Source organism: Alligator mississippiensis, chromosome 5, assembly GCF_030867095.1.
Source record: "Alligator mississippiensis isolate rAllMis1 chromosome 5, rAllMis1, whole genome shotgun sequence".
In the NCBI taxonomy this organism is placed as follows: domain Eukaryota; kingdom Metazoa; phylum Chordata; order Crocodylia; family Alligatoridae; genus Alligator; species Alligator mississippiensis.
In genome coordinates this window covers 17916184-17931480 of record NC_081828.1, presented here as the reverse complement: position 1 = coordinate 17931480, position 15297 = coordinate 17916184, and the positions used below count along the sequence as shown (strand labels likewise).

General features: G+C 41.6%; 1 protein-coding gene across 1 annotated transcript; it reads left to right on the top strand.

Moving 5' to 3' along the window:
- The first annotated feature begins 8623 nt into the window (after positions 1–8623).
- INSL5 (insulin like 5) lies at positions 8624–10812 on the top strand. The gene is made up of 2 exons (XM_014593886.3): positions 8624–8927; positions 10571–10812. The coding sequence occupies exons 1-2, from the start codon at positions 8753–8755 to the stop codon at positions 10810–10812; spliced, it is 417 nt and encodes a 138-aa protein (XP_014449372.1). The 5' UTR covers positions 8624–8752.
- Positions 10813–15297: the final 4485 nt, after the last annotated feature.

Sequence of the window (15297 nt, the reverse complement as noted above, 5' to 3'; positions counted from 1 at the left end):
ATACCTGAAGAAGAGTGTTTGCACCCAAAAACATGTAAAGAATTATTATCTGCATGTACTTTATTAAACTGAAGATTTAGACGAATTAGAAAAAGTTTAACTCTTTTGTTTTATCCTGTGTCTCTGTTTTACGTATACATTTCCAAACATTTACCTATTTTTTAGCATGCAGAAAATGGAAGAATCCAAAGCAGAAGAGCAACAGAAAAGGTCAGAAGTGGAGCATTGCAGATCCCCCCCCCCCCCAGCCCTTCCCACAATATTAAATTGCTTGTCAAATTACCGGATTGGACTCCTGGACCCAATACCTGATGATGTTCTGTACTCTGCAGTGTTTCAAAATACTTTTCCAATATCTAGTCCTAAATGTGTTGCTTGTTTTTAATTCAGTCAAAAACTACAATAGTGCTGTTATTAGGGCTGTGCGAAGCTTTGGTCCCTGATTCGATTTGGCCCAATTCGGTGGCCAAATCTCTGAATCCGAATAGAATCAGAGGATCCTTTAATCTCTCCGAATCGATTTGGAACCTTCCGAGACAATTTGGACAGATTCAGCGATTTGGACAGATTCGGCGATTTGGAGGTAGATACAGCTTTAAATGTTTTTTCTATGTACCTCTAGATAGCAGGGGCTCTGATCACTGCGATGCTGGGGCAGACGCAGTGTCCCACAGAAGCATGGAGGGCCCCCCAGCGCAGTTTGCAGCAGACCCAGAAGTGGATCAGGAGCATTTCCGGTCCACTTTCCAGTCCACTGGGAAGTGCACAGGGGATACCCTGTGGCCCCTGACTCAGCGACTGGTGCCTCCTGGGTCTGGGGGGGCACCCAGGGTCCCCCTGTGACTGATCACCGAGCCGGGAGGGGGCACAGGGAGGCCCCCCGGCAGACCCGGAAGTGTGTCCGGTCCACTTCTGGGTTTGCTGCCAAGCATGCTGGAGAGCCCCCCCACCCCTCCACCCCCACTCCTGTGGGACGCTGCATATGCCCCAACACTGCAGCAATCACAAGCCATGCCTGCCACCTCAAGGTATGTGGAAAAAAACATTTAAAGCTGTGCCTGTGTCCAAATTGCTGATTCACTGAATCAGCATTGAATCTTCTGATTTGGATTGGCTGAATTGAATCAAGGACAGTGATCCAAATCAATGGATCGAATCACTGTCCCTGATTTGGGCCAAATCTGAATCAAATAGGGCCCATTTTGCACAGTCCTATCTGTTATCACTATCATTGCTACATTTGAACTTTGGATCTAAGAGGGTTGCAGCAAAATGTATTGGTTTGTGTCAAAATTCTGTCTGTCTACTGGCTGGAGATGCTGACTTCATTTTGGGCATATATTGAGCGTACAGCGCAGAAGCAGTTGGCTACAGAATCCTCAGAGGTGTTCTTTAGGTGAACTCAGAAGATATCCTCACCTAGTACTATCGTGTGTTTAAGATCTTAAGTTATCACTGTTTCTTGAATTACAGTGTTGTTTCAAATATTGTTTCACATAACATCACTTCTTCCCTATCTTGCTTTGCTAATATTTCAGATTTACCCTTTTATTCTTACCTTTCCTTGTGCTTTAACTTTTATTACTTTTCAAAGAATCTTGCTATGAGTAGTTATCCAATATTTTATGCTTTCTTCTGCTCTCAGGTTTATATTTTCAGTGTACCCTGCTTCATGAAAATCTCTAAGAAGCAGTTTTAGGCCAGTGGAAACATATCCAGCTGCAGTAATATGTGGAGATTTGATCGCTGGGATGTCCCAGTCTGTTACTGGCTCTGTTGGCTCAGTAAAGCAAATACTTTCTCACCTCTTTTCTCTAGTATTTAGCATGTTCTCTTGTACTTAACTTATGCTTTGCAGTACATCTGTTCCCTCCTGTTTCAAGGCTCTTGTAAAACACCATCTGAAATAGGTTTTTATCATAACATTTTATTCCTTCCCCTTTTACCTTTGTCCATCCACCTGTAAGTACTATCAGACACAGTGCATCTTTCTTTTTCATCAATAAATGTGCGTTACACATTCTGGCTGTAGAACAGGTTTGCTTAAAGAATATTTGCTGCTGCTGGGGAACTGGTATGATGGTCCTAATAGTTTAAATGTTGCCAGTCGATAACTCTTTTCACAGTGACTAACGATGAAGTACCAGACGTATGGATTACTCTTGTGAGAGGTTGGTTAATTTCTGTTGATATTCAGGTCACATCTTATCTATAACTGAAGTCGTTGTTGGACATCTTTTAGATGTAGTTGACTGAAGAGTCTGTTGTTTTCCTGGTGACTGAAGAGCTGTATGTACAATACTTCCAGGTGGTGATGTCACACCAGCTTAAGGATTTCTGGATCCATGCATCAGCAACATTTGCTCTCAGATGCTCTTCTTCTAGACTTTCAGTTCTACTCATGGAAGATTTTTAATTCAGTGAGAACATTTCATGCATCTAAGCATGTGCTTGGTCTTTCTGGTAGCATTTGGAAATACATGTTTAATTTTGCAGTGTTTGTTGCCATACAGATCTTTTTTTTTGTCTCAATGACTTAGTGTAGATTTGCTTCCATATGTTAGAAGACGAACGTGCCATTTTTGCTGAGGGAAAATATAAATAGTAATAATTTCTGTGTGCTGGGCATGGTTGGTTTCTCCTGTGGATCTCAGGATCAGGGCTTAGAGGCAGAAAGCCTCCATTGCAGCCTCCTAGGTCTTCTTCCAAGGACCTGTGATGCTTCCTAGGGAAGTCACATAACAGAATAGAAATGTCCATGATGTTTCTGTGATGAGAGGGTGGCTCAATGGAGTGAGCCAGGAGGCCAACATCAGGGTGGCAGCAACTGCTTCTCCTCTTGTGCTCACATTGTCCCACCACAAACTTCAGTTCCAGGGCAGAATTCACCAGAGATAAAGCTGGCAGGAAGTAAGAGCTCTTTTCACTCTCGTTCGATAGTGAAGATGGGAGCATCCTCTGCTAATCTGGGGGGAGGGGGAGTCTTATGCCCCAGGGCTAACAAAGATATAGCTGTGTTTATAGGAATTGTAAGTGTTCAGTGCTGTAAGTTATCAACTGAAGTAACTTCATTTGAAATATTTAATTACTAGAAAGCATTTTGAAGGACAGAAGTGCACTAGTAATATCACAGGCAAACAAGGTTCTTTGGGTAAATGTGGTATCTTTTATTAGACAAACTAAATAGTTGGAAAAATTGTTCTTTGCAAGTTTTCAGGCACAAACACCCTTCTTCAAGCATAGGGAGAGCCTGGTGGTGTTTACAGACCAGCAAAATCCACACTGGGATGGCATCCAAGCCTGATTTACATATCTACAAGAGCAAGATTACAACTCGAGTACAGACCTAGAGATATTACTGACCTTATACACTTCATCCTCAAATACAACTTCACTTTCAATAACCAACACTTCCTCCAGACCATGGGCAAAGCTATGGGCATCAAAATGGCCCCACAAAATGCCAACCTTTTTATGGACCACATGGAAGAAGAATTCCTCAAGAACTGCACCATCAAAGCCATGCTATACCTAACATATATAGATGACGTATTCATCATTTGGACCGTAAACCTGCAATCCATCACCCTTCCATCAGGCTCTCTCTTCAATATTCCAGCACTAATATTTCCTTTTTTAGACACTATGATCAATATCCAGAACGGTAAAACACAAGCCACCATATACAAGAAACCCATACACCAACATACATATCTTCAAAGAACCAGTAATCACCCTAAACACACCAAGAAAGCTGTAATATACAGCCAAGCCCTCCGATGCCACCATATTTGCACTGAGAACACTCACAATCGTCACCTTGCCAATCTCAAAAGGGCTTTAACTCAACAAGGACACTTCTCCAAAAAGACAGATTGCGCTTTTGAAAGAGCCACCCGAATACTACATGAAGAACTGCTGCAGTACAAAAAGAAAATACCCACAAATGGCACACCATTAGTTATGACACGCAATCCTTCCCTGGAACCTATATGGAAAATCCTTAAACAATTTCAACCCATACTAAAAGAAGACACAATTCTTAAAGAACTTCCCAGAGCCACCCATCCTAGCCTTTAAACAAGCACCAAACCTCTCCAAACTCATCACCAGAAGCAAACTTCCTATGGTCCAAAGCACACCAAATGGATTCAGACCATATTGGGACATCAAATGTAAAACCTGCCAACATATCTCCACCACTTCCATAATAACTAACCCCACAACAGGACCATCACCATTCCTGGATCTTACACCTGCACCTCCACAAATGTAATCTCTCTCATCCAGTGCACTGAATGCCCTGATGGAAAATACATAGGAGAAACCAAACAACCATAAAGATCTGTGCACCAGAATTAATCCACACCTAAAATCTTTCAAAGACAAAAATACCCAATTGCCTTTGGGGGCACATTTCTCACAAGAAAACCACTCTCTCTCCTATCTCCCAGTTCTAATCCTCAAAGAGAATTTGCAAAACACCTTTCATAGACAAGCCTATGAACTGCACGTCACACATCTATTGGATACAAAAAATCATGGACTAAATATAGACATTGGATTTATGGCAGTTAGAATTTGCCTGACATCAGATAATCCCAGGTAACCTCTCTACATTTTACCAGCTACATTCTATCACTAGGTCAACGTTCAACCCCGCTTCCCCCAAACTGTCTTGCACATATTGTCTCACATTCCCTCTAATCTTCACTGCCATGCATTTGCATTTTCAGGCTTGAATTTTGCATATTGGCTTCCAAGAAGAGCACACAAACACCAGCAGACTCTCCCTATGCCTAAAGAAGGGTGTTTGTGTCCAAAAGCTTGCACAGAACAATTTTTCCAACTATTTCGTTGTTCTAATCAAAGATATCACATTTACCCAAAGAATCTTGTCTGCCTATGTCTTTAGACCAACATAACTATAACCAATACCTCCAAAACTAGTAATATCATCATATTAAGCATTATGCTAAAAATGCATTCATTGCTTAGTTTAAGAAAAAAAACTATTTCAGGTAAACATGTCTTTTTCCCCCAAAACTTCAAATTTAGCTATACCAGACTTCAGAAATATGGGGGTAGGAGGGAGGGTCTTTTCTCCCCCAGGAAGTTTGATGGTTATACGATGATCTTTTCTAGACCCTCATATCTCTATGACAGTTAAAGAGGAGGGAATTGTAAGTAAACTCTGAACATCCTGTAAATGTTGCTACTGCAGCTGCACGATGCCCCGAGTCATTCAGCAGTAGACATCAACTTTGTCAACCCTTACCAGATTTCAACATAGATCCCATGTACTTTATATATGCTATAGTCTGGTAGTGTCAACTCTATTGAATTGTGGTACCACAATTGGGGATCTCTATACGAGCACATCTATATTATCTTAAAGGAAATTGGGGAATGGCTATCTATGAAAACACACTATCCCCTCATGAGACTAACAAATAATGCTGTTCCAAATTCTAGCCCATTATCTGAATAGTTTGAAAAAACCCCATCTCTTATCACAGGAAAAATATAATCGAAGCCTTGCAGTAAAAGGTTATGCCTCCTAATTGATGAATACGGTATCTGTTCTGTTCTTGAATGTTGTTATGCAGTGGGCCTTATATTTTAAATGCACATTACATTTAATCTGTCTTATTTGCGTAACGGTAAATGTTCAGTGTTTAAACACATCTTCAGATTTATAGATCAATTCATCATGATTTAATGAATCATTTAACATTCATTTCCTCTTGCATTTCACACATGTTGTGAATCTGCAAACTTGGCCCGTGACATTAGATTAACTCATGTACAGTTTTAAGGAAGACATCCGTGAAGATGAATCACTTGTTAATCACTATTAAAATTCTGGCCAAAAAGCATCATATATATTCATCAATGGTGACATCTATTTACTTAGTTGGTTCCCTTACTGAAAAATGACCTTTCCATCAAGCCACAAGACGTAACTCACTCTGCACATCAGTAAGCTATTAAAAGTTTACTATTGTAGTGCTGGGAAACGTGTGTGGTGCTAGGACATGATAAGATAAACATCTCCAAGATCTTCTTGTTGTTTATTTCTAAATAGTGAATTTCTGACCTCACAATTGTCCTAATCCTGGCAATCTTCTTAAGCATATCCTACTGGAAAAATATGTTTTAGCAACCTGTAGGCAGGACCAGCAAAGCAGTGAGATACCAGCAAAATTATGTAGCTGAAGAACATTTTAAAGTGTAATAAATTTTTAACCTCTCTTCACAGAACATAGTGAAAACATACTCAGTATTTTTACAAAGCTTCTCCACTCCTTTCTTTTAAAAGAACATCTCTTTTTCAGATGTAACCAAATGGGAAGATTGGCGAAGATGTTAACCTGTATCTGTTCTGTAGTTCTTTTATATGTGGAAATAATTAATTTTCCTCCATATTCTATGATGTTTTAAACTTAAAGTTTCTTTTTGAGACCTTCCATCTATAGGGTCAAATTCTCAAAATCAATCACATGAAGTTGCAACCATGACTTTACTTTTTCTGTTTCAATGTATGCAGGTGCCTACTCCAAAATATATACATAGACTTGCATGTGCCTTATAAGAGAGCTGTGAAGGGGCTAAGGAGTTGCAAAAAAGTTCTTGGCAAGCTTTTAGGTGCAGTCACCTTTCTTCAGGCATAGGAAGACTCCCTATGCCTGAAGAAAGGTGACTGCACCCAAAAGCTTGCCAAGAGCTTTTTCCCAACTACTCAGTTGGTTTAATAAAAAATATCACATCTACTTGAAGAACCTGCCTGCCTATGTCCTTAGACCAGCACGGCTACAACCAAAAACCCATGAAGGGGCTAAGTTGCTCATTATTTCCTGCAACAGTGAAATAAATAAGTTTACAATGCTAAAGGGTCTCTCAGGCTAAATGGATTTTATCCCATTGTTTAACATTTTAAAATAATCACAGTTGTATGATTTTTGCATCTCTACCACAAAACAAGACTTAAGTGACTAATTTACTAAGCACATACTTGTGCACACATGGTAACTGCATGCATAATTCTCGTGGGTGTCTAAGTTTGAAAATCTGGCCACTACTTTTAGACTAGGTGTGCCAAACATACAGCCTGTGGGCTGGATCTAGCCTACGGGGCACTGAATCCCATGAGCTAGCCCTAGCCCTGTGCGCTGCCTGCAGCACACAGGCTGGACCCTGAGCAGAACGTGCTGCAGGTAGCTCAGGATTGGTTTGGGACACTGCATGCAGCCTGTGCCCTGAACCTGCTATGCCATGTGTAGCACTGGTCTAACCTGCACACTGCAGGCAGCACGTGCCCTGTTCCGGCCCCAGGGGCTGTGTGCACAGCAGTGCCGTAGCAAGAAAGTTTGGTGCCTGGGGCAAGCCTGCAGTGGCAGACCACCCTCGCCCTGCGCACAGATCTGGGAGGCACACCCAGGAGTGCATGAAACAGCGGGAGCTGCCCTCCCTGCATCCCGGCGCCCCTCCATATGAGCGGCTTATGGCCCCATCCTGTGCCCCACCCTGACTGGACAGCACCTGTTGGCACCTCTTCGCCTCGGTGCCCAGGGCATTTATCCTGCTTGCCCCCGACTTGCTACGGCACTGGTGCACAGCGAGCCCTGGAGCTGTCCTATACTTTACATAGAGTGTAGAGCTGTAGCAGCACAGGACGTGCCACAGAGGGTCAGCCCTGGTCTGGCCCACACACTGGCTTGGGAACACTCATCTGGCCCTCTGGGCTGAATGAACTTGATTCCTCTGCTTTAGACCTCTGGTTTCCAACTGGAATGCTGTGGCACTCTAGGGAGCTGAGGCATGGGCACAACTGTTGCTGCCACTGGGTGAAACAGGTCCATGTGCCTTCCATCAAGCCAGACCAGGAACGGCTACAACAGGTGCCTGTGTTTCTACCTGCATCAGAGTTAGCTGGTAAGTATAAAGCAAGTAGGAACACCCTGTCTGCCACAGTCCTTCTCAGTTCGACCCTGCAGGCTACCCCTGGAAGCATGGGCATGCAAGATAGGAGAGCTGAGACAGCAAAACAGTGGTTCTGAGCTGGGGAGCCACCAAACACAAAAAAAGTTTTGGAGGGGTGCCCTGAATCTGAGAAGGTTGCAAACCGCTGCTTTAGATGCTGGATCGCCAAAGTACATGAAATGACAGCAGTGGAAGAAAACGCGTATAATGAACCGATGTCTGGTTAAGTAAGTGGGAAAGAAGCTAACCCACTTTATAGCTTGGGATTTAAAGTATGAGAGAAATGATTAGGTGTCTGCTTAAATTGCAGTAAGGGGCATAGCTGTTCAACAGGTTGCTGTAGATTGAGCTTCTCTATGGGCAAAACCCAGCACAGATGCAGAGATGTAACTCATTGTGTGCAACACATGCAATAAATGCCCATTCATTTTTGTAGAATGCACACATTAGCAATATGGATCTATGCCTCTATAAATATGCTATGTTACTGTACTGGTTTCTATTGTTAAGCAGTAGTACTAAATATACCTTTAATAACTGACCCGAATCCAAGTGGAATCCGAAGGCACTTGAAGTGTTACCAGAAACAAATGATTAACTCAGGCACTTGACAAACATTAAAGCGTCATCAAAACAAGCCCTTGTCCAACTGAGTGAATGCACCTTTTGTATAAATTGGGTGGATTCAACAGAATCCTTAACTCTTGCCTTTGCTGGTCCTCTTCTTTCCTGACTGAAATCTGAATCAAACAGGCACTATTTCGGTAACATGAAGGGTGCAATACTGGCTCTGGTTTTATTTCCTGCCCTGGTTGCTGCCTCTGAAGCAAAAGGTGAAGGGAGTTTTATGAAACTTTGCGGGAGAGACTTCGTAAGAGCAGTTGTCTTCACTTGTGGAGGATCCCGATGGAAAAGGCATCTGAGTGACTATCCACATGTATCTGGTAATACTGATTTTTTATTTTTTATTTTTTTTTTACAGTGGGCTTATTTCTCTCTTCATATACTGAATTCAGTGATGGGAGGGAGGGACTTATGACTTGTTTGCATCTAAGAATGTGGCTCAAAGTGTGTTTTCTCGTTTAAAAAGTCACTTTTCAAAGTTGAATTGTGAGATTCATTTTATTCAAACAATGCAATGGTACAACCTACATCTATGTTCTCCTGCAGGTTATTATGCTTAGGTTTTTATCTTCTTAAATAAAAGACATCTAGGTTGAGATTTTCAAAGACAGCTTTGGGGACTTGGTCAGATCAAACATCTCAATCCTGGTTTTAAAGCCAACAGCAAAATGCTGGCCGTACTGAAACCAACAGAAGTTTTGCTATTGTCTTCAGTGGGAAATGACTTTTTCCCAAGGTTTCACATTAAAGTATTTTTATTTATAACATAATTTATTCACAATATTTTTGTGTGTCACCTGAACGCTATATATTAACAACATGTAAGATGTAATAATATGTCATCATATGGCTATTTTATCAGTCAGAAAACAGGCGGAGTCAGAAAAGTCAAGAACAAGCATACAAGTCTAATTAGTATGATCTGCTCTACTAGAGATTTGTACTTAACAAATTTGGAATCTTATTTAGGAAGGATAAAATAAATGTGTTTTGTTCTAGGAGAAACCAAAACCATTCTTTCTTTTTCCAGTCAAAAGCATCCACTTTCTATGAAGGTGATATACTATCAAAAGCTAGCGTGTGGCTAGCTTGTAGAGAAAAAAGAATATGGCCAGAAATATTTCTGCAAGACCACTTATTAGAGTACCTGCTAAATGGGAAAAAATCACTAAGCAAGGAGTGGATATTTTTGTACTTTGATAATGAGAAAACAGCAAATTGTACTGAGAACTTTAAAATGCACTTGAATTATGAACAGCTGGCGAGTATAATTTGCTGTAAGATGATATAATTTTAGTGCCTGGAACAACTGGGAAACTTGAAATTATTCACATCCATATACAAGACATGAAATCTGAGGAAGGGCAGTCTCAGCTATGCAAATTAGTCCAATAAAAGATACCACAGATGCATCCTTGCTTCTTATTTTTTTTTATTAGACCAACTATTTGGGTTGGTCTAATAAAAGATATTAAATTCACCCAAGGAACCTTGTCTGCCTATGTCCTTAGACCAACACGGCTACAACCTAAAATCCTTGCTTCTTATACACCTGACATGGATTTCAGGAAGGAACACATCATGTGCTAGTGTGGCAGATAGATTTTAACTATATTTGTCAGACAAAGCTTCACTATTTTTCTGCTTCAGAGCAACCGTGCAATAAGCACATCAGTTGTGGCCAGCAAGACAACTGCCCTTGTAGATAACACATTTGTTGTACTCACAAAGATTTTCACAACGAAGCTGTAAAATGGGATATCCGTGGAATCTGTTTCAGTGCTCTGTGATCAAGTACGTCTTAATCTTTCATATCATAACAAATATGCACAATGACATGAAGACTGATATGACTTCAGGGTTGCTTTTCTCCCTAGTCTTTTTCCATTACAGCTGAAAGTCTAAGACTTATGAAGAATCCCATATCTCCAAATGTAATTTGTTTCTCATTTTTATGCAACAGAAAGAGAAAATCACCTCCATTTGCCGCATGGAAGCAATGATTATCCAGAATCCTTGGGATACGGAGATCAGGCACCAGAATCCCTAAATGAAGGAATTCCTAACACCAAAACTGAGTCTGAAAGAGACTTAACAGTTGTCAGGCAAATGTCCATGGCAGAAAAGCGTGAAGTGGCTGCACTGCTCACTACATCCTGCTGCAGCATTGGCTGCACTGAAAGAGATATAAGTTCATTGTGCTAAAACCTAGCAGGTGTTGGATAGATTAGATTTCATTGCTTTAATATCCACAAAAAAAAAACCCAAACACAAACCATGTTTAACTGTCTGAAATAGTTTGTTCTGATTATATTTCTTGATTTTTAGTTTAATGTTTTTGTATCACACCACAGGTTAAAAGTTAACATTTATCAGTTTACTCCAAGCCAGCTTGGAAATGACTGTGTCATAACTCAACTTTCTGTAAAATATACTTAAAAACAACATGTATTAAACAGTTAAGTTTCAAAATGTATGTACAAATGTTTGCCCTATCCAGTTACTGTTCAGTATCAGTTTTTGTGATTAAATTTAATAAAATGTGCAATTTACCATGTATGGTTCTCATTATATTTTCTTGCTCCCATACACACAGTAGCAGGATTTCAGTAGAGCCATCAGACCTGGGTATATGCATCACTCAAAGGTTCCCTTAGATAACAAAATACAGTATATGTATTTTTATATACATAGTATCAGACTGAGATTGGGATTCAAATTGCATGTTTGATTGGCTATACCAGATCACACCAGTGATTAGGTCTCCTAGGCCCCCTCTACACATGCATGTAAAGGCATGATTGGCTCTAACACATGATCCATCGTCATACATTAGATCCTTCTTGCTGGTGTAGGGGGAGCCAGATCCTAGGCTCCTCCTGCATCTGTAAGCAAGCAAGCACCCATGACTGGGAGCCCCCTTTGCTGGGGGCTACACACAGCCAGGAAGAACAGTCCCCACATCTCATGGGGCTCTGGGTTCTGGCTCTGCCTCATGCACAGCTGGGACTCAGAAACCCCACAACCCACAGTGCTAGTAAGGTGCAGCTGAGACCCAGAGCCTTGTCAGGGGCAGGACTCTAGGTCCTGGCTGTCGGAGAGACACAACCGAGACCATAAGCCCCACGTGTGCCCCAAGGGGTTTCACACAGCCCGAGCTTTGGGGATCACAGCAGCCCTGGCGAGAGCCCTGTAAGCCGACAGGGCTCCCGGATGCAGGAGAGACCCTGCTATATGTGCAGATTAAAGCTTGATAGCAACCAGCTATAAAGTTAGTACACATTTCTGGGGTCTAATTTTATAGTTGGTTTGAGCTTTTTATGGCTATTGTGCATGTGTAGCTGGTCTCACAGTAATTGCGCAATTAGCCAGTGAACTGCATGATACTTGTACCATGTAGAGCAGGCCCAACACTAATAACTACGAGTCCTAGAAAAAGTTGCTAGAATTCCTATCAAAAGTTCCTGAAGGTACAACTTACCCACAGGGGAAATATTTTCCTATTTCCTGGATTTCATCGGCTGCCATGGTGTCCCAGCTGGTTAGTGTAAATTGAAGCCAAAGTCCTGGATTTGGCTGCTGAAGGCAGAGGTAGAGGCTGCTGCCACTCGTAGTGCCGGGCCCAACTCCCGCTGAGTAGCGGCTGGAGGCGGGGGGGCTGGAGGCTGGGCACTGCTCCTCCTGCCTGGGGGCAGGGATCAGCTGGAGCAGGGCAGGTTGGGAAGCTACCTGCTGCCAGCACTTATGTGCCTTGCTGCTACAGCTGCTGCTGAGGCCTAGGCTGTGTGTAACGGCCCTGGGCAGCTGCTGATGGCTAGGGGAAGGGGCTGCTCCAGCTGGGTCCAGCCTTTATGCGCAGAGGATAGAAATCAGCCATGGGTCTCCCCACTGTCCTGCCTTGCTCCGCCATCAGGGCTCCTGGGAACTGCAAAGTCAGCAGGGTGGGGGTGCAGTGGGGGAGCGAGAGAGAGCGAGCAAATGTGCATGTGTGCATGCACACACAGGGCTTAGGCAGTTGACTCAGTGATCAGCTCTGAGTCAACTGCCTAAGCTCAGAGGATGAATGGGAATTAAGGCTCTTAGGCCCATTAGGCACTGCCAAGTGGGTAGATGCCCTGGGGGGCACCTGAATCTCCTCATTTACTATATAGGAAGCCTAGATGCCTAACCCTGTTGATTAGCATCATGTACTGGAGGCAAAGGGCCTAAATTTATAGTGACAGTGAAGTTGAGGTCCCTTAGAGGTCAATTAGAATCTGGCCCCTAGACAATGGACTTTCAATAAGATTCATAGAGAAACTCAGGGGAAAAAAACCCTATTTAACTTACAGGATTAGCCCCATTCATATATTTATAAAATATTTCTACTTAACTGAGACCTTCTACAACTAGGGGCACAACATTTTTACCATCCTAAAGCAAGTCTCCTAGATCACTTTATTTAAAAATAAATAAATAAAAGGAAAACATAAAAAAAACAAATGACCCATGGAGAAAGGTACATAACTGGTAAAGCAATAAACCACTTAAGCGCTATAAAAGTTAACACCTGAACACTGCTGGACCCAGGTCACCCAGTAGCAGTTGTTTACTTGTAATTTCTGTACCATATACAAGTTTTATGGCCTAAAATGATTATTTGCTATTGTCTAACTCATAGTGAGGGACCTATAGAACCAAGATAAAAATGAATCCCCCATCATCTATGGTTTATGAGACGACTATTTTTTTCACAGTCCCACAAACTGACAGTAGATGATTTCATGCTTTATCAGGAAGTGCATTTAATATCAAGAATTAAAAAGCAGTTGTGTTACCTTCAGGAAGGATTCTGTTACCAAACACTGTCTACGCGCGAGTTGTAAACCACTGCCACTGCTCACACTGTAATCAATATAAACCCATGTTTTACATATAAATATATACGTTTTTCTTATATATGAAACCAGTAGCACCTGCTCCTCAAAATGCAGCTGTTTTTAGTAACCTTGAATAAGAGACTTATTTCTAAAGTTTTAGAAAGCTGTTTATCATAGAACATAATGCAGAATGATTTACTTTCTGATATGAAAGTAAGATCCAAATTTCCTCCATCTTTCTTGGAGGGCTGCATTTGCTGGCATTGAATTCCTTTATTGTTCAACTTGGGCACCTGGTACATTTTGACTGTGCAATTAAAGCCCCATGTAAGGTTTATTTTAGTGGTGATATGTTCATGAATAAAATTAAATCTGTCAAGTATATCAACAGGTCTCTAAACTACACAGACTCAAAAACCTTCTGTGTGGAAGGTTGATTTTTTTTCAGGTGAAAGCAGACCTGGGTATTATAACCACAAGACATCCCTTCCCTCCAAACACAAGCCAACTGAGAATTACACAAGTACTTGGGGGTTCAGGGTGTGAAATGTTCATAAAAAATGACCTTAAGCACCTTCTATGTGCCACAACTCTCAAGTGACAAAGAGCTTGCCCATCTCCACACCTACAGTGCACTTACTGAAGCTCAGCCCCAGGTTTGAAAAGCATTATCAAATAATCAGAGCATTTATTTCTCTCTCAAACACTTTCTACACTTCTCCATTCACTGCATTTCTTCAACTAGAAAAGGAGTTTACAGTAACCAAAACCAAACACTACCAGAATACCAGGAATAGCTTCAGCTTTTAAACATGCTCATTCCCAAATCTTGAAAAAAGAACATTTTAATATCACTTCACTAGTAACAGGTACATAAACTGAGTTTTTGTTGGGACATTGGACTCAGAGAGGTACAGAAAATAATTCAGACTCATCAGTAGCAAAGGAGCATGATTTATTTATTTGGCGGGGGAATAAAACTAGGAAACATTCATTAAAAGTTTATGATCATCTGAAAGGACTTGTCAGACTGGAAAGAAAGATGTGATAAGGCACAGGCAATGCGTAAGGGGGACACGTGGCCCCCCGACAGGGCTGCCGCCACTGCCACTGGCAGCACCTGCAGAAGCTTGCCAGCTCTGCCCCTGCCGGTGGCGGTGGTGCCTGTGGGTGGCCCCCCAGACTCGGGAAGAACCAGTCGCCCATGTGATAAGGACTTCTACACAGCACACTGATTCTGCGTGCTCTAAGGGAGGCAATTCTGGATACACCATGCAAGGGTGAAGTTGTACACATCTCCTGTGTCTTTCAAGCTGTTTTAGTGCAGGCAAAAACTATCTTCTGTGATGCAAGATTACTGCACCTCTCTATCAGAACTTCTGAGCTTGGCCTAAAGAAACCTATTGTAGAAATTATACCCCCACACGGCCATTGACCTTTGTCCAGTGGAAGTTCTTGTGCGTGAAACAACAATAACAACACACTCTAGCATACATATATTCTGGTTTCAGTGTTGAAAACTTGGTTGCAGAGTCAAAAACTTATTTTGGGTCTTAGTGGTACCGTGATGCAACAGTTAAAAACCATGTAGACAGAAAATGGTAACCTGCATTCGGTCCTTTTTAAAAAAATTGTAAAAGAAAAATTATTTCATTATCTATTCTGAATGCTGTAATTCACATTGCTTGGGTAATTTACCAACATATGTTCTTTCACATGTGGAAACAAGGAAAAGAATGGACAACACTAATTTAACTTGCTAAGAAAGCAAAGATATAGGTGAACAGACAGGGATTTACCAAGATTTCTATTTAAAACCAGACATAAAACA

What these genes read in the sequence shown, in the direction of transcription:
- INSL5 (XM_014593886.3), top strand. Translation starts at nt 8,753, where the DNA reads ATGAAGGGTGCAATACTGGCTCTGGTTTTATTTCCTGCCCTGGTTGCT. An exon ending in TGACTATCCACATGTATCTG is followed by an intron (nt 8,928 to 10,570) that starts GTAATACTGATT and finishes TTTATGCAACAG; the next exon opens with AAAGAGAAAATCACCTCCAT.